Source organism: Macrotis lagotis, chromosome 1 (assembly GCF_037893015.1).
Source record: "Macrotis lagotis isolate mMagLag1 chromosome 1, bilby.v1.9.chrom.fasta, whole genome shotgun sequence".
Classification (NCBI taxonomy): domain Eukaryota; kingdom Metazoa; phylum Chordata; class Mammalia; order Peramelemorphia; family Peramelidae; genus Macrotis; species Macrotis lagotis.
The window spans coordinates 740,774,112-740,800,792 of record NC_133658.1 but is presented as its reverse complement, the minus strand read 5'-3'; the positions used below and the strand labels follow the sequence as shown (position 1 = coordinate 740,800,792).

The following is a 26,681-nucleotide window of genomic DNA, read 5'->3' as shown; positions in this document are numbered from 1 at the left end:
GAAGGCTATAGAAGAGAAGGAAGCTGGGAGTAGCTGGCATTCTGACAATTTTTGCCTCCAAACACAATCACCTAACCACCACCAAGAATCTAACTCCTATCCCTGAAAGAATATGGAGTTATAAGGTATGTAACGATGGATGCAGGTATTTGCATAGATACGCACATTCATATCAACTAATTATTGAACAGAGAAGAAAAGTAAAAAAAAAGGAAGTAGAGAAAAACACATGCCAAAAAGTGCTATTCCAATTGTCTCTGAATGTGGTGAAAATTACCTTCCCTCTTCCTAATCTCCACTCATCTCAAAAACAAACACATAAACCTGAAAGCTTAAAGAAAAAAAAGGTGGAGGGAGGAAGGTGGAATGTATGAATGTATAAATTTAAGCAGCAATAAAAAAGCAGGGAGTCTGACTCTTCAAGTTTGGCCTCAGATACTTCATAATTACCTAGCCATGTGGCCTTGGGCAAGCCACTTAACCCCATTTGCCTTGCAAAAACCTAAAAAAAAAAAAATAAAAAAGCAAAAAAAAAAAAGAATAACCTTTAAGTTCTAGAACATCCTTGACCTTTGATTCTTATTACCCTTGGGGAAACTCTTTATCTTATTTAATACATGGGCTAAAATTCCAGCAATTACAGAAAAATTTGAAGTAATAAGAATCATTTTTAAAACAGGTCAGCACCATTTCACAATCAGGTATAAATATAAAATGTGCCTGAAAGTTTCTTAATGTTCTTGTTTCTAAAATATAGATGAGATCATTTATAGTGAAAGAATAATAGGAGTTTTGATTGGAGGAGGAAAGGAGATAACGGGAGAAAGGACAAAAGGCAGGTTGGCAGTTAATTACTTCATTTGGGGTCTTAGGGTATTCAGGTATTAGGAAGGGGGAAAAGGTTACAAAAATAAATGAGGCAGAGGAATGCCAAATACTAAGTTTAAAACTACCTAGGGTCAATTATTGTTAATGCTTCTCTTCTCCACCCCCTATCCCCAAGCTTTTAGGACCATCAGAATGCAAACTACTAAGATTAGTTCTGTAATTTGGCTACATTATAGAAGTGGAACTTGAACTAGTCAGGAAAACATTACTCCTTAACATATTGTTACTTTGAGAAATTGTGTTTCAAGATCCAAACAACCTTCTTACAAATAAGACTTGTGAAATACAACCTTTTCTCCTCTCTAGACTGAGGGAACAAACTGCAATCTTTTCCTCTACACTGGTTTTTCTGTTCTCTAGCTCACACCCAAGCCAAGATTATTTTGGTTGTAAGCAGCTCCTGAGTCTGGTCAAAGAGGTTTGAACCCATGTGATAAAAGCAAAAGGTTAAGTGCTTGAAACAGTATTATCAGTTAATACATCTGAATCTTCAGAGATTTCGTCAGGGAATATTAATGTTTTTAGTTGAAAAATATATAGTGAGAGCTTGTCCTGTTATCCAGGAAAAGGGTGGTATAGTGGGTGGGTGGAGTGATGGTCAGAATCAACATCCTCCCCTCAAGTACTTTCTAATTGTGTCACCACAAGCAAGGCATTTAAAGTCTTCAGTTTCCTTATCTAAAAATGAGTAATGATAATGTGTAGAGAACCTGCTCAAATGAGGTAATGCTTCTTTTATTTAAATGTCTGTAATCTGAGCAGAATGTAAAAGGTTAAATTAAAAAACGTACCAAATTCCTTGTACCATCTGGAGCAGCTAGGTGGCACTGAATGTAGGAATTAAAGACCTGAACTGCATGCTGGGTAAAGAAGCCTTTATGGAAATGTTTGTCATCTTGCACCAAAGTCAACCAGGACTCTAGCAATTTATCATATGCTTCCATGTATACCATATCATCTTTATCAAGCTGTAAGAAAAAAATCAGAAAATATACAGAAAAATAAAACTAGAAGGATTAACAAAATGGAATACAGTCATTGCTAATGATTTAAAAAAAAGCTGAACAGATCATCTGACAAATTAAGATTTCTAATTTGACAATTTGGTTCAATGGACTAAATTTCATATTATACATCTCCCACCCAAGCTCTCTAGTTCCCCTTTCTGTTTTGTCTTCCTGTATTAGAAGGTAATTGTCATAAAGGTAGAGCTTACATCTCTAATACTTAAGCAGATCATTTTATCTATCTGACTCTTTAATGGCCTTGCTCTTCATCACAAAAAATCCAATGCTTGCTACATGCGACTTTGTCTTAGGGAAAGAGAGGAGTTGTACAAGATGAAAGTGAAAAGAAAGTGCATTCCAGATATGGGGTAGAAGAGATGGGGTCTAGTGTGTGTTCTCTTTCACAAGAGCCTGGCTTTGTCAGTGCCAACTCTGGTAGCACACCCACTCTCCTGGTCAATGAACAGAAGCCAGTCTAGAAAGCAGAGCAGGAAGGCTCAGGTTAGATGTTCTGTACCCCTCAACATGAGCATAGGAGAGGGAGGCTTAGAACCTGTAAGATACAAGTCCCATTTTAACTTATTTAGGAACCAGGAGTCGGTTATATTAGTATCTAAGTTTCAATGTTGACAAACAATTTCAAAGTAAATTTTGATGATATCCTGTGAGTAAAGCTTTAAACAAGTAAACAGGTAGTTTTCATGAAATATTTGCATTTTGTTTATGGATTTTAATACATATATGAAATTATGCAAAATAAAGCATAGCACCTCTCCTTCAATGATTATTTTGCAGGATTAAAAAATATTAATTTAAGAAACATCCAAATCTTCTATAAGTTCTGAAGTGATAAGAAACCCAGGAATATTCCATTTTTTCTAAAATTAATTCCCTTGGACCAATCATCAAAGTTGATAGTTATTGAAGCACTGTTGCTTTAAAGTTAACAAACTGAGTATTTCAAAAACTATGATAAAAAATTTTAGTGATGACTTTAATCATCAGATTTATTATGCATTTAAAACCCTGTATTAGCTAAATTCTGAAGTACCTAAATTATAGTTACGTTAATATTCAGCTGACATATCTTACATCCTAAACTGATTTAGAAATAAATAGTGCAGATTAGAAATACTCTGGAGATAGAGGACTTTTGTGAAAGGCATTTTCTAATACTTATTTGTTAATTCATAAAACATAAACAGTAATTTGAACTGAAATTGTCGTTAAAAGAACAGCATCTACTTTTAATCTGGGATGCTTTTATTCCTTTTGAGGATTTCAAAATATATAGTAATTAAAACCAATATAATACACACACACACACACACACACACACACACACACACACAATCTTTTGTAAAGCCAGGAAACTGCAGATTGTTGCTAAAATAGAGAACAAGAGAACAAGGAAAGAAGTTAGTTGGCAGAGCATTGCCAAATAAGAAACTGAGAAATCATTTACAAGATTAAAGTATACAATTTATAGCCTAGACCTCATTTGCATTTCACTTCTGGTTCAGTTCACATTGGGCTCACTCAGCACATCTCCATGGATGTGGCTTAACTAAGCTAACTCCATAGTTATAGATGCAACCAGTGATGTGGCTGTTGGGATGGATCTGCTAAACCATCAGAACCAAGTCAATATTTATTAAGAGTTTACTATGTGGGGATGACTAGGTGGCGCAGTGGATAGAGCACTGGCACTGGAGTCAGGAGTACCTGAGTTCAAATCTGACCTCAGATACTTAAATAATCACCTAGCTGTGTGGCCTCAGGCAAGTCACTTAACCCCATTTGCCTTGCAAAAAACAAAAAACAAAAAACAAACTAAAGAAGAGTTTACTATGTGCCAACTGATGAAGACACAAAAACAAATGAAATATTCCTGAACTTCAAGATGTATCCATTTTAAAGGGAACTCTATGAGGGCAGGGACCCACTTTACTCTATGTATCCCCAGCAATTAGCACAGTGCCAGCAAGTAATTAATAAATGTTTTCTGATTGATTGGGAAGGCAACAAAGACAAAGTACATAAAAAAATAAATCCAAGGTAATTCTGAGGAAGGAGGCAAAAAGCAGTTGAGGTGAGGGGGGGGACAGGATACAATAGGAAATGCCTTACGTAAGAAATGATATTTAAGTTAAGCTTTGAAGGAAATTTCTTTTGTTGTTCAGATGGCACAATGGTGTCCAATTCTTCAGGATTCCATTGGGGTTTTCTCGGCAAAGATACTGGAGGGGTTTGCCATTTCCTTCTCCTGTTCATTTTACATTGAAGGAAACTAAGAAGTCTAATAAAGGTGAGGTGAAGATCAACGTACATATCAGACAAGGGAGAAAATGTGTGCAATGGTCTTAGGGTGAATAGTCTTGATACACCTGAAGCTCATCTAAGAAGAAACTGGCTTTACTAAAAGCTAAAGTACCATCTCCTAAAGTCACAGTAAAATTCTCTCATGGCACAATTAAGTATTCACATTTATGCAGAAAGGACTGGGAGAAGCAGTGGTTTGATCTCTGGAAATTTTAGCCAGTAGTCTGGCATCTCAGGGATTCATCCAGCATGCAAAAATGGTTCTCCGAGTCTTTCTCTTACCTCACTCAAATTTAGTGCACTGGACTTCAGTTGATTCTGTAATTCTAATTCTAAATTTAATTAATTCTAATTCTAAACACTGTAAGGACATAAAGATAGAAAACATCTGAAAATAGTCCCAGATCCATTATAATCTCTCTTAAAAGTGGGGATTTTGTAAAACAAGGCTTTTATCTTTATGTGCCAGAAAAATGGCTTTCTCAAACATCTAAATTTTCTGAGCAAGATTTTATGATTATAACAACTAAATGAAATACACATTATATAACACTGCACAGTGCAAGTATATAATATGGATTATCAGAGCAAAATTTACAACTACATTATAGAAATGGCAAAAAATTACATTATAAGCATAATGATAGCACCTTGAACTTTTTTCTTTCTGTAAGACTCAAAATTCTTAAAAAGATCATTACTGAATATTTTAACATTTTTGAGGAGCAAGCTTATGAATTTCTGACCATAAGAACTCACAGAAAACCCTGGATGCTCCTGAGAAAAATAAGTTTTAACTTTTTTTTTTCCAGCTCTGTGATTCTATGATTATGTGTCTATGTTTCTAAACTTAGTGATATTCTATTAAGACAAAAAACTACTCTATTTCTCCCATGAATATTTAAAGAAAAAACTCTTATATTTTATAAAATACTTCATTGTTTAAATGCAATAAAAATATGTGTATTCCCTATAGCTCCTCTATCATCTCTTCTATTTAAAATATAAATGTGAATATTTTCATTGACCAATGAATGGAAACAAAGATATATAGCCAGTCTCTATATTTCCCCTCAGCTATATCTGGTAAAAACATTAGGCTAGCATTATAAAAAGTAAACACAATAAAACATATATAATATCTGTTTAGATTATTTTTAAATATCCATTGAATGGAGAATGACTAAACAAGTTGCCAGCCCTCTCTTTAAATTCATTTTCAATCTCCTCTTCTCTACTGGCTCATTCCTTACAAACATGCTCCCCTCCTATACACTGGAAAAACCCTCATGATCTTGATCCTTCTATCCCTGTTTTTGTCTTATTTGTCTTTTGTTCTCTTTAACTAAATTCCACAAAAAAATAACCTTCATTTTTCTTTCAACTCACTTCTTAACCTCTTAGAGAATTTTGCTTCTGACTTTATCATTCCATTGAAACCATTTGCTCAAATTTACTAATAATTTCTTAACGACCAAACCCAATGGCCCTTTCATAATCATTCTACTTGCCTTTTGACTTCCCTGTAGCATCATTTCCTTGCCTCAAATCTCTCCCCATTTCAAACAATTCTTCATTCACCCACTAAAGTGAGTATACTAAAATGCAGGTCTAATTATGTTTTCCTTCTACTTAATAGAACTACTGGCTTCCTATTGCTTCCAGGATCAAAAACAAAAGGCTCTGTTGAGCTTTCAAAGGACTTCATAACCTAACAACCTCCCATTTTTCCAGTCTTCTTACATCTACTTACTGAAATTATTCACTGATAAAGTGACACTGGTCTATTGGCTGTTCCATAAAGAAGATACTTAACCTCTCAGTTCCAAGCATTTTCTTTGGCTGTCCCCCATGCCAGGAACATTCTCCCTCCTCTGCTCTGAGTACTGACCAGGAATCCTTCCCTAAATCTCTCTTAATTCCAACGTTTTCCCTCTTTTACTTGGTATTATTTGGTAATTGTTCTTATCCTTTGGTATCAAAGACTAAAAAAAGCATCACTATAGAGACAAGTTTCAGTGTGTCCAATGATGGTTGATCAGATCAATGTGAGCCCTGAATGCTCAAGCAAGCCACAGGTCAAACACAAATTATCCATGTGAATACCTGGGGTGGTTACTCTAAACTTACGTATTTCACATTTCCTTTGAGCTGCTTCCATTCTGCCTTGCTCATAGAGCACACAACTCTCATGGACGAGGGCATGCCATGCTGGGAGATCCTGTGCCAGTGTCTCCCATACTGCATAATCAATTCCAGAGTTCTTAAAAGAGACCTTCGAGGTATCCCTGTAAGGCTTCTTCTGACCCCCTTGTGAGCACTTGCCCTGTTTGAGATCTCCATAAAATAGTCTTTTTGGCAAGCTTATGCCTGGCAATTGAACAATGTGGCCAGCCCATCATAGTTGAACTCTCTGCAGTAGAATTTGAATGCTTGGTAGATTAGCTTGAGAAAGGACCTCAGTGTCTGGTATCTTCTCCTGCCGGGTGATCTTCAGAATTTTCCTAAGACAATTTAAATGGAAACAATTCAGTTTCCTGGCATGATGCTAGTAGACTGTCTAGGTTTCACAGGCATACAACAATGAGATCAGCAAAATGGCTCTGTAGACTTTCAGTTTGGCAGTCAGTCTAATACCTCTTCTTTCCCAGACTTTCTTTCGGAGCCTCCCAAACACATATGGATGATATGGTGCTGGATGATGGAACACCTGTGTTTTCTTGGTGTTGATTGCTAGGCCAAAGTTACCATAAGCAGCAGAGAATCAATTCATATTTGTTGCATTTCAGCTTCAGAGGCAGCACTGTAATCATCTGCTATCAGAAAATCATGGAACAATATTCCCCTCCACCTTGTTCTTCAAAGCTGAAAAATTTGTCATCGCTATGGTAGCTGACCGTGATGCTGGGTACATCTCAGTGAAGGCATCTGATAACATGGCTGAAAATATCATGCTCAAAAAAGCATGGGAACACAGCTTTGCTTCACTCCATTGATGATCAGGACAAAATAAAATCGAGTATTGTGAAATAATCGTGACCAAGGTAGGCCCAAAGAAAAGGTATGAGAAGGCAAAGGAAGGGACTATGGGTGAGAAAGACTTCTCTTGTCAAAACTTTTTTCAATGTCTTGGTTTATTTTGCTGCTTTTACTTTTTTTAAAAAAATTCTTTGCTATTAAGGGATGGCTGTAGAAGAGAAGGTAGGGAGGACCATGCTGGGAAATTTGCAATGCAAATGTAAAAATTATTAATAAAATTTTATCTTTTAAAAGTATTTTTGTTATATTTTATTTAAAAGTTTAGGCTATCACCTCTTTAAATTACTCATACAAAAAATTAAGTTTGATTTCCAAAATGTTAGTGAACTGGTAAAATTCAAGCAGTCTCAAGTAAACATGAATAATGTATCAAAAAATGTTAGAAAACAGTAGCTACCAAAAGAACCTAAATAAATTTTTTTTAAGATAAGGACTTGAAAAAAAAGATAAGGACTTGGTCACACTACAAATTCAAGTTATAGAAGCCTTCCTGATTTAAACAAATGCAAGTGACTTTCCTACAAATTACAATGCATTTATTAACCTTATACTTATCCCACATGTGCTTATAAATATATAAGGGAAAGAGTATGATATATACCTTGAAAATAGGAACGATTTAACTTTTTGAATTTATATTCCTATTGCCTAACATAGGTTCTGAAATGCTTGTTGACTGATTAAAATATTATAGTCAATGTTACAGTACATAATTCTACTTTTCAAGGTAACTCAAATCTTTATAAAACTACTTTATATCCAAAAAAGTATAAGCCATAAGTATAAAGTTCCTCTCCTTGAAATTTATTAGCTATCATTTACACAGTAATATATTATTTTATTTGATCCTCATAAGAACATCATTAGTGAGTAGTGCATTATCAGTATTCCCATTTTAGAGATAAAAGTCATAGCTGACAAGTACATTTTGCTTTAAGACTGACAAAGTGCTTTTCACATTACCTTCCAAAACAAGGAAATGACCATATCAATACTTTATTCTAAAACCTTCAGTAATGTCAGAAACTTTAGCAGAAGAAAAGAAAATCTTCCACTTGGCATTTAAAGGAATTCACTGGCTTCAGTATATCTTCTGGGAATTATTTCCTGCTCTCTATGTTCTAGTGAAACATTTTCAGAAATCATATACCTGGACCTGGAATACATTCCCTTTTCATTTCAGTCTTCCACAATTCATATCAGGTGCCCCATCTGCCACATTATCTAATTTCCTTATCCTCAGTCCTCAGTGGTAAATTACCTACAAGTTATATCCCAAACTGTCTAACCATTTTGTTTTTATCTTTTTATTCTTGGTCTTTTGTCTTTATATTCTCAGAATATTTAATACATATTGTCCACAGTAGATTCTTAATGAATATCTGTAGAACAAAATTATTTCCTCTGATTCTCAAAACAACACTGTGAGTATACTTAATTTTGTTTACACACAACTTAAGATTTCTTCCCTATTTTCCTTCACAAGTCTATAAAATTTCAAATTAACTTTTGACATCTAAATTCTTTCCTGTTCCTAAAAATGCTTATTGGTCTATAAAGCCTTTCTTAAAATTTGTTAAAATAAGGCAAATAAATTTTCAAGTCACATTCCTCCCTTCATTCTCAAAAAGTCTATGTTTTACATGGATAAATATTATTCAGATTTTCTTTTCATAATGGTGTTAGAGATAGGCTAAAAAATGGGTGCATGAGGACCTCAAAATTCTATTAAGATAAAAGATGACACATCAAATTCTTTCACTGTTTCATAATTTATGTTTAAGTAAGTCATATAGAGTTGCCTTACTAAAGAAACTAATAGTTCTCTCAGCATTTCTCTTCCTTTCTATTCTGATATATTCTTCACTCCTAACTTCAAACAAATTATTCTTTGTCACAAAATTAGATAATTCGATTGTGAGTCAAACAAATAATACACTATTATGGGCCAAAAGCCTGAAAGATTAGGAAGGCTCTTGAAGATACTCATATTGAAAAAGTTCTTTTCACTCCTCAATTCCTTAATACACTTTTAAAAAAAATGCAGTTACAAAGCACAGGAACCATCATTCCAGAAATTTTTAATTTTTTGACATTAATAGTCCTGTGTCAGATGGAGACATAAGGTAAAACCTTGACCACATAATACATTAATTTTTCTATTTTCTGTAGTGAATAAATATATAAATTGCTAAAATTCTAAAATTAAGAACTTCAATTTATTTAATTGAAAAAAATTAAAGAGTATTATTTTTAAAAAGTCAAATCCAGAAAATAAAAAAGCTGATAAGCTACTAGCTTATCTTTAAATATTGTTCATTTTAATCACTTCAGAATAGGAAACAAATCCTACCCCACAAAAAGAATAAGAAACTAAAAATCAAGAGAAGGCTAAAATCTCCTTAAATCCATGCTTCATTAATTCAGAATTTGGACATATGAGTTCAAATTTCAAATTTTTAAACTATATTTTATGTCCATTTCAAACAAATAATCTTTTTGCCTCAGATATCCAATTTCACAATTAAAAAAAATAATACTTCCACCTTTTTTTCAATTCCTTTGTCTTTTTTTCTTAGAATCATACTCTGAATGCAATTTCTATTGGAATTTTGATGGGACTTCATAAAAATGTTAAAGATAAAAAAATTGCATAAACAGAGACTTAGTCCTTCAGAGAAATCTGATGTACATTTGTTTTTGCAAGACATTGGGATTAAGTGACTTGCCCAAGGTCACACAGGTGATTATTAAGTGTCTGAGGCTAGACTTGAACTCAGGTTCTCCTAACTCTAGGGCTGGTGCTCTATCCGCTATACCACCTTGCTGTCCCAAAATCTAATATTTGTTAGCTATCTTCCAACTATTTTTATAGTTTCTAAATGCCCCTGAATTAAATATAAGATACCCAGATCTACAAATTAAGTCATAAATAATTATACGAGCTGAAAGAAAATAGAAAATCCTATCAAAGTAATTAATTTTTTAAAATTGCAACCTGAAAAGTGTACCAGTAGTTAGGTAACATAATTATAAAATATTTCCTCTTTTGCTTTTTTTCAACTCTTTTAAAAAGTGACTAGTTATAAAAGGAAAGCTAATTTTGAGCACTAAGAAAATATGTGAAATGAGAAAAATATCACTATTAAAGTGAATTAATCTAGCAAGTAGACTAGAAATATAGGTTTTTTAATAAAAATGAGTGTCAACCACAATTAAATCAAAATGAGAAAAACTAAATAAGTGTTCCTAACAATTAATATGATTTTATGTATTATACCAGTTGAACTTAACTGCTGCCATTAGACCATACTAGCTAAAGAGATCGGCATCCAGGTCAGAATAGGTTATTAACAATGTAGGAACCTAATTATAGCTAGATTGTTTTCAAAAATTCTAAACTTTGTACTATCAAAGCAGTACCTTTTTAACTTTTAGAAGCATTTTATAACAAAGTCATCCCTGAACTCTTAAGTAACAATTAAAAGTATCAATTAATAGTAGGTTATTAACATTTTAGAGAGAAATTTACTAATATTTAAGTGTAAGTTCTTTATTAAATTTAATCAAACACTGAATTATTTCAAAATTGAAACTCCAAAGAAGTAAATTTTTCAATTGTTGATGTACCTGCAAACTAGAATCTCAGAAATCTATTTGTAAATGAATTTGTCATTCCTCACAGTCCTAAAATGTAAAAGAATGTGCATGCCAAAAGACTTAAGTGTGAAAACATAGCAGGATATATAAACCAGAGCCCTCATTTAAGATATTTCTCATCTTCCAAAATATAACTAGAATATAACAGATTTCCGGGGGGGGGGGGAAGAATCAAAGAAGCAATTCCTACTTCAGAGTACTTTACTCACCACTTCTTCCAACGCAGCACTCCGCCCAAAAGAACAAGTGAGATGTGTGAGGCAGTTAACAAAGGAAGAGAAAAGTTCATTTGGAATGGCAGTTAAAACATTTCGGGGAAACACAGTTATCAAATTGCTGATAATGCTGGAGATCCCCACTGCTTCGGAGTCTTCTATTTCAATTCTAAGGGTCAAAGACACATTTATTATTGAGCAGGAAATAATAAACAAATAACTAAATAAATAGAATTCCTTCACACATATCATCTATTCATTTTCAAAGATAAGTGCAACTATTTCGTGCTAGTCATTAATGCAGACAGAATTTAAATTGTCTGTAGAAAAAATAGTCACCTCATTTCTTTGCTAACTGTAAAAAATGAAAAAAGACTTAAAATCATCATTATATTTAAAGAGGCAAGTAAGTATACATACCCATTGATGGTATTCAGTAATCCCTCAATGAAATGTGCCAGGTAATCCACTTGTGAACCCTCATCGGGAAAGATGGGTCCATGAAGAGAAGCTAACTGGGCTAGGCACTGGAGTGAATCTTGTGCCATATCTGAATCTTCCCTGATTTTACGATGTACCTGTAAGAAAGAGTCACTGCCAATTCATAAAAATAAATTCTCTTTATCAAATTACATGTCTACCCCTCCAAACAAGTTTATTCACACTGTTTATTTTTAAATGAAATAGTTCCTAAATCAAAGTACACAATATTATTTTATCCTCCAAAGCACTAACTTCATAAACCATAACTTTAAACATGACAAAACTAAATATCCACTGGGTGCTACCTACATTTTGAAAATTTAACTGTCTAAAGCATGTTATGTCTTAAAGAGAGAAACAGATGCCAGGCAGTCAGACATACTGCTCTTTCTAAAAACAGCAATAACGACAGTCATCTGTATTATGCTAACTATGCCTAGGCTACAGAGTCTTACTAAAGTTAGTCATCAAGTTCAATCAAGAGTATATGGATGCTCCTTTAGTGGAAGTAAACAGTGAAGATATGAAAAGTAAATGCATTATGATCCCTAGAAATTCACTCATTTGTTCAAAATTTTTCAACTACAATTTTCTCTTCCCTTCAAGTTCACCTTTGCTCTGCTACACTGACATTTTAAAGGAATATTTAATGGTATAAATCCATTTCAAAAGACTGACCAGGTTTTATTTCAGTCACACAACACAGCTTCAAAACTACCGCAATGCTCTAAATAATACATTGTTGCCAGATAAACTAGTATATATTTTCAGGCAAATTTTAGAGAAGTATTTCATCTATGTCACATGATGCAATGTCATAAAACAAAATATTTCTGTGTAGAATGCTTAATAGTTGCTTCAAAAGCACCTGTTTTGAGAATGAGTTAGAAATTGATCACACTTCTTTTACTGAAAATAAAAAGGCCACTTTTCAGTTTTGTCAAAAACATCAACATTTTACTAGAGATTAGTCTTTTCCTTCTCTAAACTGTCCTTACTAGGTCATTCCTTGTAACCTAACTATTCTTTATGTTCAAATGATTTAGTTTGATCACCCCAACTACACTCTAAAATTCCTCAAGGCAGTACATTTTATACTTACTTTTGTATCTCCTAGGATAACCTAGCACAGTGTTGGGCATATGTTGGTTGCTAAGCAAATACTTGATGACTGATTCCATCTTCATCCTTGAACTTCCTTCAGCTTATAGTTATTAAACATATAAATACTTTAAAAACTCAAATATATCTGGAAGTTTTTAGTTTTTTAACAATTCTTCCCACTCTTGCACATTAAAAAAAAAATTTAGTTCAAGAAATTCAAATATCTTTCAAATACATTCTATGGCATCTAATGATGTTTAATATAGTAACCCCTCATCTATTATTTCACAAAAGTTAAGATATGTATATAGGTAGTTCCCAATTATTGAAAAAGCTGTATTACATAAGTTTATGAAGTTTGCTGTTTGGACTTTAACATACATTTTTATCAGCTAGATATATAAGAAGATAAATAAATGTCTTTGGGCTAGTCTAGGAATCTGAGCTCATTTATTATTTCTATGGGAAAATGTACTCCAAATTCTAATTTAGAACTTAGATATAATGAATATAGTTGGTGGTTTCTCTCATCCTCATTTCATACTTCCACTGCAGACACTCCTTAACTCTACCATTCTTGCTTTCCATTGTCACTTCTAGTCAAGGTTAAGAAAATTATACAGAGTGAAGGGAGGCTATATTACATTCTAGTAGAAGTTGTAATTCAAACATAATTGATATTGTCATTGCTGAGTTCTATACCTATTATAAAGTTAGCCCATGAGTGCATAACATACATTTGGATAGGGCTTTCAAGTTCACAAAGAGACACATCCATCTATCTAGATAGATATACACAAGTATGTGTATATATGTGTGTGTGTGCATGTATATGTGTCTATGACTAGAGCCTCACTACAATCCTATGAAGCAATGTCATTTCTGTTTAACAGATAAAGGGGAGGCTCAAAGATCTCTTGTGCCCAGTCACATAATCATGAAGTGTCAGAGAAGTTATTTGAGCTGAAGGACTTCAACCTCCAAGTCCAGTACTATTTTCAATAATTCACTTTCATTATAATGTGCAAAGGGAGGTGGAAGGAGAGGGAAAGAGAGGATTTCATGATAACTGGAAAAGATTTCTGAGCTGAATATGACACAATTGAAGAGCTGTGTGATTATTTTTGTTTACAATTGAAATACAGCATAAAACTATATCATTCCAAGGGGGACTAATGCTTAGTTCTGTTGAACATTAGTCCCCCTTGGAATAATAGTGTATTATCTAAGGAAATAATTTTTATGTCAAATTGAAAACTAAATTAGGAGATAATTCATCAGAGCAACCATTTAAAATATATCTTAAAGTAGAATTAATAACTACCAACAAATATTACAGACTTTTCAACTTGACTATGTAAAAAAGGGTTAACTTCCAAACTCAAAAGTTATTTGCATGAGGCAGTTCACAGCTGACAGCAGCAGTTGTTTGGTTTGTCTAGACAGCTGTTCAGATTTGGTTGAGCTGTTTCGAGTTCTGCCAGCAAGTTTTTCACCTTTTCAAAAACTGCTGGAGTAGTATCTACTTTCAATCAAGTGAAATAAATCTTTATAAAGATATGGATTTGAATAATTTCAAAATAATTTATTTCAGTTGAGGCAGACTACTGTATTTCAGATTTATTTACATTTAGCCCATTAATCTTGACATGTTTTCAGCATATTATTTTTATGAATTGCAAATGAAAATACAAACTAATTTATGTTCAATCTCAAAATGACAATCTGTTTACACTTACATAAAGAATTCATTTTAACAGCTGCTGAATATGCACTAGATAAAACTACAATGCCTTTTTTTTTAAATTTTAAACTCCCAATTTTGCATATCATTAAATGGGAACATTCACCAGAAAAGGAAAGGAACATATAAAAACTAGAATATTTCAGATAGGGGGAATAGTGATCTTCACTGTCCATTTTACCAATAAATTTCCAATTTATACTTTTATACTACAGTTGCAAATTAGATGAAAAAAATGCAAATATTTTCCATTTTCAACTTTTAGATGAACAAAAGATATTGGAATGCAGTGTTTACTTGATATTTGCAGAATACAATACACAGGCATATTTAAAAATAGTAAATTACTCAATAATATAAATTTACAACTTGAAAATTTATAAAATATAAAATATATATTATTCTAAAACTAAAAACTTTCATGTAATAATTGCCTATCAATGGCATAATTATTAAGAACAATTATATCTAATTGTTTTAACAAAGTCATATATGAAAAAGTTATGGGGGGAAAGCAAAAACTTCAAATATACAAAAATATGTCCTACCTTATGAATTCAAGAAAAAAGTCAAAAGCAATTTATTTTTTCAGTGTAACTTCTCTGCATTTCTTATTATCAAAGATGAAAAATTAAGACTTACTGTAAAGAAAAGATCCATAACTCTGCTGTCCAAGAGGGTCTCACGCCAGGACTCTGTTGGCTTTAGCATCACATTTTGTGAGGATTCAAACATAGCTATATAATGTCTACCCAGTGATCTGGTGTCAAGGTCAACAATAACATTCTTACTTTGTTTAAAAAATATGTATATCCTGGATACAACAGGATCCATTCAGAAAGAATGTAATGGAAACAGTTTAAGCCTCTTCACATACGCTGCATAATTCATGCATGAGGCCAAGGAATAAAAGGTATTAAGTACTGGAAAAAAGAATGCTACAGGCATGTAAGATAACAGTTTGATCATAATTATGCAACATACCAAAGGGATAAATTCACTTTTGATAAGTAGGATGCCTGATATGCAAGGAACAAAAGGCGGAACACCAACTGCAATTAATAGGTGTCAAAATTTATACAGGGGAAATAATTTTTCTCTAACTTTTTCCTCGTCATTTTTAACAGACTTTATGATGATCTTATAATTCATGAAATGTGTATATTTGTTCATCTAACTGCAAGGAGTATTTGCCCAAATGAAACAGATAAATAATACAGTACAAACATCAAGAAAGAATAAACTAAAAATACATACCATCATTGGAAATCTAATCCATTTATTTTAATTCTAAATCAATAACAGTTAAAATAAAAAATATTCCATTAAAACAGTCATCATTGCAAAGAAGCTTGAAAATTTAATTCATGGTATTTGGCATTATTTAATCACATTATATATATTTACTACAATAATAAAATAATTTCTGGCAATCATAAACTGACCACAGAACATTCATGAGCATCTCTGAAGAAAACTTTTCTGAAAACATTTTTATAATTAACTAAGCTAATTTAAAAAAAGAAGTACAATAAGGGAAGTTTTGACTACCTAAGTAGCCAGCATCTAGATATGCTGACCCCTGTATAAGTTCAACTATAAAAATTTCAATTGAGTAAACTCTCTATTCAAATAATTACTTGTAAAAATAAGGCAGTAATTAAACTTATAACTTAAAACCATAAATTTAGAAAACAATATTAGTGAGTTGAAATGCAAATTTTCCCTTTAACTTTGGTTATTTATTCTGGAACTTTCTGAGCTCTCTCTCATGAATCTGTCCCAACACAGAGGAAAAATACTTTAAGGGTTAAAAGAACACCTCATGTATTTCCACACACACACACACACAAATTCCAAACTTCCAACAAGATTAACACAATTGCCTATGAACACAGAACTAGGTGGATTTGAATTTTACTTCTTCCTTATCTGCCCCCTAGTGGATGTGCTCTGAAATAACCAAAAATTGAAGAAAAGGAGAGGTAGGAACCAAAACTAGAAGTCTAAATCACTTTTAAAAAGAAAAACAACCTAGCCACTCCTGATCTATAGGCCTACAGCAATATATCACTATAACAATGAAGGTATGAAGATAATTTAATTTAGTGTCTTTATTTTAGGAAAAAAATCTAGGTCATTAAAGGTACTCTGCAATTAAACAAGCAAATATAATCTAACCTATTCTATGTAGCTGTGAAAAATGGAGAGAAGGTTATGAGAGGATCACTCAAAAAGAAATGGAGACATCATGATGAAGGTAGATAGATAAGGAGTAGAGAATATATTACCAATGAGGAAGGACACTACAAATTGCCTCATAAGGATAACCAGAACCCTACTTGAAGAACAAAAGACAACAATCAGGAAGCCTGAGTGTTGCTACTGTATCTGAAGAAGGCCTCCGGCACATGGACCTCAAGCTCTTCTACTGTAGATTTATGAGATAGCAGGGACAAGTGTGTCACAGGTAAGAAGATATGGAGGTATTAGTAGTTCCCCTGCTGGAGGAAATTTCCACATGGCTAAGATCAGAGACCACTGATGTAAGTAATCAACTTTTACTTCTTATCTTATAAATTCGTTACTTTCTGTCACTTCTAGCATTAAAATATGTATAAAAATAGAAGTTTAAGTGGATTAAACATAAGATCCAAGTAAAAACAATCTTTTTACATTATGCTTTTCAGATTTTTCCTCTCCTAAAAGTAATAAGAATGATTCCTGAAGCTACTAAGAGCTTTGCAACAAAAAAATATATAGAATACTTTGAAAGTAAATTACCTTTAATCATATTCATATTACTCATCATTATCTTCCTTTCATTTTACCAAGAACAAGATTCCTGGACAATCATTTATCAAGTATTCACTATGTACTAGGTACAGTCCAAAGCACTGGGGACACAAGGAAAGATAACCACAATCCCTGCCCTCAAGGAACATGCATTTCAATGGAGATGACACAACATGTATAAAAATAACTAGGAAAAGACAAGATACAGAGCAAGTAGCCAGAAGGTATTCTGAAAGGAAGATGGAGGGAGTCTTGAAGAGCAGTAGAGGGGGCTGACAAAGGCTGACTAACAAAGGACAGTGTTGTGTTTAAAGAGCACAAATAGACCAGTATAATTGGATTGGAGCATGTTTGGAACAGAGTACCATGTGAGGGACTGGAATGAAAGGAAGGGACCAGCTTAGCACTAGGAATTCAGATTTGACCCTGTAATAAGTAGACACTGGAACTCAGTGAGCATGGGGTTGACATGATCAGACCTATACTTTAAAAAAACCACTGGGAACTTAGTAGAGAATAAAATGGAGTTGGAAGGAAGAGAAACAAGAAGGGGCTACTACTGCAAAGGTATGGCCATGAGGGTTGGACCTCAGAAAGTCACTATGTGAGAAAAGTAGATACAGATGGATGGATATAGATGTTATGAAGATAGAAACCATGAAATTTGACAAGTGATTGGATATGTAGGCTGCGAATAAGGGATAAATTAAATATGACATCATCTTCAACAGAAATAGGGAAATCTGGAAGTGGGGAGAGTTGGTAAGGAAGGGATAATCATGGGTTTATAGACATGTTGAGAAAAAGTGTCTGTGGGATATATAGCTCAAAATAAACAATAAGTAGTTGTAATATGTAACTATAGTTCAGAAGACAGACAACAGTTGGATATTTAGATCTGGAAATTACCTGAACAAAGGAACTATAAAACAAAAGTGCAGATCAAAAGGCAACAAGACGCGGTCCAGCAGAGAGCCCTGCAAAAGGCCCATGATTAGTGAGCTAGAAAAAAGATAAAGAACCTGTAAAGGAGACTGGGAAGAAGTAACTGGATAGATAGGACAGCCAGAAGAGTGTAATATCATGAATGCCTTGAGAGGAAAGAGTATCCAGGAAGAGATAACCTAGTGTTATCAAAGGCTTCAGAGGGTTCAAGAAGGATAAAGGCTGAAAAAAAGGTCATCAGATGAGACAATTGAGATCACTGATAATTGTAAAGAGGATCGTTTGAGATGGAAGAATTCAGATGATAACTACTCTTCCATCTATGTGATTATTATGTGTTTATCAACACTGAAAGTATTAATCCATGTGCATATCAAATTATTTTACGAAGCTCTAGTACAAAAACTTTAATAAAAAAATTTTCCCTTTAGGTCAGTAATTCTTAATTGAAGGTCCAAACCTATAGAGATTTCAAGTGGTCAGTGAGCTTAGATTGGAAAAGGGGGACAATTACATCTTTATATTCATTAACTTAAGCAGTCAGACGGGCTAAATGACTAGAGAACTGACCATGGAGTTAGAAAGACCTGAATTCAAATGCTAAGATACTAGTCACTTAATTATGAGGAACAAATTAAATTAATTATAAAGTATTTTAGCACACTAACTGGGACACAGCTAGGCCTTTAATAAAGTGCTTTTCTTCTATTTCCCACTTACCTCTAACCAAAATTTTATATTTTCTTCAGTTATTTAATTTATTCTGAAAAGGAGTCAACAGGCTTCACCAAAATTGCCAAAGCAGTCCATGACACAGAAGGGACCTTTATCTTTACCCCAAACATTTTATATTAATGATACATCAGAAAATGCAAGAGAAATAGACAATAACTATTTATTTACTAAACCATCCAAAATATAAGTTTCATTACTACGTTCTGATTGGCAGAGGTCAAAAAGGATAATCTGAAAGTTGTTAATACCACACTACACAAAACAGCACTGTAAAATAGAAATCATTAATTCATAGTCTGAATAATAAAGAATTCTCTTGATATTACATGTTTTTCCTAAGCAAAAAGATAAATATATTTTGTATCAGAATGATATTCTATTTATACATCAAACTATGTAATTATATTAATAACATAGGTTCACAGCTACAAATGTTCTTTAAAAAAAATCCCTAATTTTCTTGCTCCCCCTTTTTTCTATTCCTTATTCTGCTTATATAAAATTCCAATCATGTCCACAATGATGCTGTTTTTTTCTTTTTATACTCCCATTTCTCTCTCCATTTTTTCAAAACAACTTTCTGAGGATACAGAAGTGAAAGTTGAGTGACTTTTCTGCCATTACTGTGGCTACTAACACAATCCCTAGCAAAGACTCTGATGCCTGAATTCATAAGGAGCAAAAGAAAAGTCTTCTTCTAGTTGTCATATAACAATTAAATAATAATAGATAAACCAATCTAGCCCCAAAACACAGAACAATGGCAGGCAGGCAAAGAGGCAATTTCCTTCTTTAATAGCTCAAAGTCCTAAAATTCTTTTACTCTACTTGTTTGGGGAGAGAATTATGATATAAATGTTATAGCACCCTCATTTAAGAAACCAAGGAATAGTAGAATAGGAATTTGGAGGCATGAGACTCAAGTCCTAGCTCTGTCACTGGTGGTACCTTAACTAAAACCTATAAATTCAGTTTCCCTAACTATACAATGGGGTACTTAATCCAAAAAAGCATAATATGTTATGCTGAAAGGATATATAATGACTGGATAATTGTGAACTTCAAGTAAACTTTAACTTTAAAAGTTAAAATACATAAAAATAAGGAATACTAACCATAGGAATAGATAGTTATTGGGGTAGCATAGTACATAAGCTAGCATTTGGCTTGGATTCAATAAAACTTGGGTTAAAGATAATTTCAAAGGACTCATTGATGTAAAATCCAGAGAAAGAACTGATGGAGTCTGAATGCAGATTGAAGCATAATATTTTCACTTTATTTTTTTTTCTTTTGGGACTGTTTCTTCTTTCATAACATGACACGACTGCACAAGTATCAAATTGCTCACCATTTTGGGGGTGGGGGGAGAGGAAGAAAAACTGCATCTCAAAATTTTTAAATCAAAAAATTGTTTAAATTGTCTTTACATGTAATTGGAAAAAATAAAATACTATTTTTAAAAAAAGAATTAAAGGGACAGCTAGATGGCGCAGTGGATAGAGCACTGGCCTCGGAGTCAGGAGTGCCTGAGTTCAAATCCGAATCTCAGACACTTGATAATTACCTAGCCATGTGGCCTTGGGCAAGCCACTTAACCCAATTGCCTTGAAAAATCTAAAAGACTAAAGAAAAGTTGGGTCAAAATCCCATCTCAAAGGGGCAGTTGGGTAGTACAATGGATAGAGCACTGACCCTGGAGTCAGGAGGACCTGAGTTCAAATCTGATCTCAGATACTTAATAACTGCCTAGCTATGTGACCTTGGGCAAGTCATTTAACTCCATTGTATAAAATAAAATAAAAGCTTTCTTGATAGTCCTAACTGCATGGTATTAAGGCAAGACACTTACCCTCTTGAGTTTCCAGCATCTCTCTAGGACATACCTGATAAATCATAGATAAACTGCAATCTGCATTAGTATAATGAGTTCCACACCAACAGTTACCTACATTGGTAAAATTATAGCTCCTTTTCTGTAGTAGTATAGTAACTAATGTTAATGTAGTTAAAACAGCAATATCCATCTTAACCATGAACTTTAGAGAAACCTTCTAAAAGACAAGAACAGTCCATCACTAGTTAACTATGATCAATTCACTTTTGTTAATCTGTAACAACTATCAATAAACCTGTTACCAAGAATGCATATTCTGAAGAAAAAAAAAGAATGCATATTCTGGGGGGTGGCTAGTTGGCACAGTGAATAGAGCATGAGCTCTGGAGTCAGGAGTACTTGAATTCGAATCCAGCCTCAGACACTTAATAATTAGCTAACTGTGTGACCTTAGGCAAGTCACTTAACTTCACTGCCTTGTTAAAAAAAAGCTTAAAAAAAGAATGCATATTCTGTTAGTAAATGTAATGAAAATAGAGTGAAAATAACGAAAAATAATTCATTTTATATTAATTATCATATAGACACCACCCAGGATTTAGGACACTGTTAACAGCAAAATTTTCTAATCATTATCAATGTTTTATGTTATAAAAGAATTTTATGTCAATAAAGAAAATTTAAAAAGGAACCACATAATGCCTGCCCAACTAGCTTTAAAATAAAAATTTTCAGGATCAGTACAACTTTATAGCCAGATAGAGAATCACTTCTACCACTACATCCATCAGTAAAAGAAACTGTACCATTTTCTTTTTTCTAGTGCCACAGCTATAAATTCACTGCAACTTAACACCATGTGGTACCAGTCATCATAAATCCTTAGAGGAAAGGGAAGTGGCAGGTGCAGAAAGGCCTCACCTGCATATTTTCCAACCCTTTCCATGGATGAAGCTGATCTTACTGATCAAGAGTCTCTGATCTAGGTGAAAGTCATTGTATCTCATTACCATCCTTTGATCCTTTTAGCTTTCCCCAGGAGATTAAGTTTAAAAAAAAAATGGTCAAAACCAAACCTGATCCTCGGAAATAGAATGCCAATAAAAGGCACAGTAATAGAACTGGAAAAAGAAACACTAGAGAAACAACATACCAGGGATGTCTGCCAAACATTCTTTGTGCAAAATAGGAATTCTATGATATTGTTATTTATGTTTAGCTCTGCCAAAACCCTCAAAGCATTTATGAACACCAGGTGAACTATATCTGAACAGCATTAACAGCACAAGCAAGCACTCAAGTAACTGAGAAAGCAAAGTCACATTGTATCTATTTGTAATGATTTCATGATAATCCCAATACAATAGGTACCATCTGTGTATCAGAATTCATTCATGTTAGGGGATCATGATATATGACCTGTGAATAGCTACATTAAAAAAAAATCAAACTTTTAATTTTGAATTATTTAAAGGCAATCTTTGATGTCATGCTACATAGTCTATATTAGTCTAAATTTAGATAATCTAAAGGCATATTACATGACAGTAATACTTAGTAATAAGTGGATTTTCCATGTTACATTAAAAAATTTTAAAAGGATGTCTAGGCCCTCTGATGATTACATGGCATTTTGGGTATAGTTTAAGACTTGAGAGTAAGAAGCACTGGGTTCAAATACTGTTTCAGATGTTTCAATCATACCTGATTCTTTGTTTCAGTTGTAACCTACTGTGTGTAATGCCATTTGGGGTTTTCTTGGCAAGGTTTTCTCCAGTTAGTAACCTTCTGAGACCTGATTTGAATTCAGAAAGATAAAAACTTCCTGACTCTAGGTCCAGCACCTTAAACACTGTACCACCTCACTGCCCTCACTTTATATTAACAATTTCCTAATAATCTTAACCACTTTTGTGGGTACAAGCATTGTCTGAATACACAATACACAAATCTCTGCTCAATCCTTTTCCAACTCTCATTGCTAAATTCTTGTGGGATATTTCTAAATATATGCCCCCACTGTTAACTACTAATAAAATTTTCCTAAGACAGCACAGCGATTTTCCAACACCATTATAATAAATTAATTCAATTACATCACATTTATTAAATGTGATTAAGATAAAAAAGGCAATGTATTGGTACTAGAGGCACAAGGACAGAAACAAATCAATTGATAAATGATCAAAGGATATTAACAGGATATTTCCATGAAGAATTCAAAACTATTTTAATCATATTAAAAATGCTCTAAATCATTATAGATTAGAAAAATGCAAATTACAATAACTTTAAGATCACCTAACAAATAACCTAAAAATAATAGGAGAAAATGACAAATGTTGGCAGGGATGTGGAAAAATTGGAACACAAATACACTTCTGTTGGAACTGTGAATTGATTCAACCATTTTGGAGAGAGCAATCTTGAATTATGCCCAAAGAGTTATAAAACTATGTTATACACTTTGGCCTAAGAATACCATTATTAGCTGCTTATCAAGGTGATCAGGGAAAAAGGAAAAGAACAAATAAGTTCTAAAATATTTACAGTGGCAAACTTTGTGGTGACAAAGAACTGGACATTGAAGAAAAGCCCACCAATTTGGAAACAGCTATGACTGTAACAGAATACTATTGTACTATAAGAAATGATCAGGGGGCGGCTAGGTGGCACAGTGGATAAAGCACTGGCCCTGGAGTCAGGAGTACCTGGGCTCAAATCCGGTCTCAGACACTTAATAATTACCTAGCTGTGTGGCCTTGGGCAAGCTACTTAACTCCATTTGCCTTGCAAAAAAAAAAAAAATCAGTTGGTTGATTAAAAAAAAAATGGAAAGATGCCTGAAAATAATGAAAAGTGAGGTGATTAGAACAAAAGAACACTATATAGTAACAACAATACTGTATGACGAATAATTGTGAACAACCAAGTTATTCTGAGTATTATATGCAAATCAATTTTAAAGGACCCAAGAAGGAAGATACTATACACATCCACAGAAAGAACTGATTAACAGAAGTATACATAGTCCAGTTTTACATATATTTATAAATTTGTGTCAAATAGTGGCCTTCTCAAGTGCAAAGTAGAAAAGGAGGAAGGGAGAAACTTTGGAATTTAAAATGAAACAAAAAAAATTTTTTAATGTTCAAGTGTCAGAGAGAACTAACAATTGGAGGTAAAGGGAAACTAGGAAAAGCTTCACAGAAGATGTGGGATCCTGGGCTGAACACTGAAGGAAAACAAAGGATTCTGAAAGGCAGGGATAAGAAAAGGCATTTCAGATATGTGGAAAGATATAGAAATATGGACAGAAATGAGATGAGATGGTCAGTGAGCAGCTAGGTGATATAGTAGATAAGAGCACTGGAGTTGAGAGAATCTGAATTCAAATCTGGCCTCAGACACTTGACACTTACTATCTGTGTAAACTTGGACAAGTCACTTAAACCTGATTGATTGTCTGGCATCCAATGCCATCTCCAGTCATTCTGACTCATATTTGGTCACTGGACCCAGATGGTTCTGGAGGAGAAAGTGAGGCTGTTCACTTAACACAGACCTCACTCAAATCCAATTCATGTGTATGTCCATAGCATCAACTCCCTGATGTCATAGTCTTCTCGGAGAACAAAGAGCAATCAAACAAACAACAACTAGTATTCTTGCTTGGTAGGAAAATAAAATTCAAGAAGGAAAGTATTATATTTGGGAAGTTACATCCGGGGCAGCTAGGTGGAGCAGTGGATAGTGCACCGGGCTCTGGAGTCAGGAGTATCTGAGTTCAAATTTGACCTCAGACACTTGGGTAAGTCACTTAACCTCACTGTCTTGTAAGAACAAAAATAAAGTTATATCCAAGTTGGTGGAGGGACTTTGATACCAGAATCTACAATTTTTTCTTCAGTAGAGTGACTGAATCACAGACAGATATTAGAGGTATAAAATATTTTACATATTTTACAAATGATCAGAAAAGGGAAGTAATCTGCCATGGTGGGTAGCAAATGACAGAAGTAGGATTCAAAAACCAATTCTCTGAGGCCAAAATTAATTTTTTCCCTATATGATCAAAATACTTTTGGCAAGAGTGTGGAAAAGAAACTCGAAGTGGAGAAACCTATTAGAAGACTATTAAAGTAATCCAGAAAAGAGTTTATAGGGTCTCCTTCAGAGTGCTGAAACAGAGTGAAGGAATTAATGCAGAAGTGTTTACAGATGTAGACATGACTCGACAATGAACTTGTTATCAGAAATGAAGAAGAAAGAGTCAAAGAAGATTTGGGATATGAATCTGGAAATTGGAGATGCCTATGGAACTTGGTAGAGATGTTGAACAGGCAATTAACAAAGTAAAATTAAGAGTTTAGATCATTCTGATTCATTTAGGAGAGAGATGATGGCTAAATATAGAGATCTGGGAGTGAGCAAGGTAAAGGGTGTGCAAGGTAAAGAAAAATGACCCAAGGCTATCCATCCTGAGTGGGAAAAAATGTGATACAAAAAAAGGAAACTGAAAGTACAGTTAATAAAGGAATAAAGAAGCATAAAGGAATGTTGGGGAGAAAGTAGTCACTCCATCTTAGGTTTGTGATAGAAAATACAGGCATAGCTTGACATGCATCCTAGACTTTGGAATAATAGATGTCAAAGATTTTGGGAAATGGATAGAAAGGACTAAAATTCTACAGTGGAAGTTATTCTAGATGGAATGAGTTGGTTCAAATGGAATTCTGGGGGCGGCTAGGTGGCGCAGTGGATAAAGCACCGGCCTTGGGAGTCAGGAGTACCTGGGTTCAAATCTGGTCTCAGACACTTAATAATTACCTAGCTGTGTGGCCTTGGGCAAGCCACTTAACCCCCTTTGCCTTGCAAAAAACTAAAAAACAAACAAACAAAAAACCCAAAAAACCAAATGGAATTCTGAAAAAAAACAGACAAAATTTTAACAACTTCCTAAAATATGGTCCCATGAACTGAATATAACTACATATATTAAAAGCAGGACAAATTAAGGTATTACTGTCAGTTCCTTAAATTTTGACTCTTCTGTTAATGGAGCAAATCTCAGAATATATTTCAGTATAACATATAAACATTACATAAAATACAACATAGTGAGCATTCATTTTATTAGGTAGGAAACTGGACATGTGACCTCCAAACTCCATTCTGAACTAGAATTCTATGGCTTAATCAAACAACAAGCCTTTATTAAATCCTGCTATATATGCCAGGAAATGATCATAATATGAATGAAATAGTTTCTGTACTTAGGAGATTATAAAAGAGAAGAAATCTAAATATATACACATGATACAGAATATATAGTATAAAGGGTATAAACATGACAATTTTAAGATAGGTGGGGGTGGCTCTAGTATCAATTAGGATCAGCTAAGAGTTCATACAGGAGGAAGTATTTTAAGCTGAGCTTTGAAGGAAGCTTAGCAGTCTAAAAGGTACAGAAAGGAAAAAAAGCCTTCTAAGAATGGAGATGGGAATTGGAATTTAAGATAGGTGGGTTAGATCATAAAATATATAAATGACAGTAACAATTATTAAATCTAGAAAGGTAGATTATAGCCAGGTGGTGAAGAAGTTTAAAGGCCAAGGAGAGGCTTGAATTCAGGATTATCTGATCTGTAGTTGAGGAATATCACTTTCCTAGTTGTGTGGAGGGTGGATTGATTGGAAAGAGAAGAGATAGGAGGCAGGTGGATAAATTAGGAGGCCATTCTGATCTTTTGAGAGAGATGGATGGAGTCTGAACAAGAGCTGTAAATATGTTACAAAGGGGATAGATGGTATGGAGGTACATTCAACAAAGCTTGCCAACTGACTAGTTATGTGAGGTTAAAAATATGTAAATAAAGGGAAAACAAGGATAATTTGTGACCTTT

The 26,681-nt window shown here is 33.6% G+C and overlaps 1 protein-coding gene across 3 annotated transcripts in view; it reads right to left on the bottom strand.

Annotated features, from left to right (window-relative positions):
- The window catches only part of XPO4 (exportin 4), a 145,101-nt gene that overhangs the window by 42,302 nt on the left and 76,118 nt on the right, over positions 1-26,681 (bottom strand). For all 3 annotated transcript variants that reach the window (XM_074216233.1, XM_074216234.1, XM_074216235.1), the window contains exons 7-10: positions 15,105-15,217; positions 11,552-11,709; positions 11,126-11,300; positions 1,680-1,856 (exon numbers count right to left, since the gene is read on the bottom strand). In XM_074216233.1, coding sequence (XP_074072334.1) covers positions 1,680-1,856; positions 11,126-11,300; positions 11,552-11,709; positions 15,105-15,217 — 623 coding nt within the window. The remainder of the gene's footprint in view (positions 1-1,679; positions 1,857-11,125; positions 11,301-11,551; positions 11,710-15,104; positions 15,218-26,681) is intronic.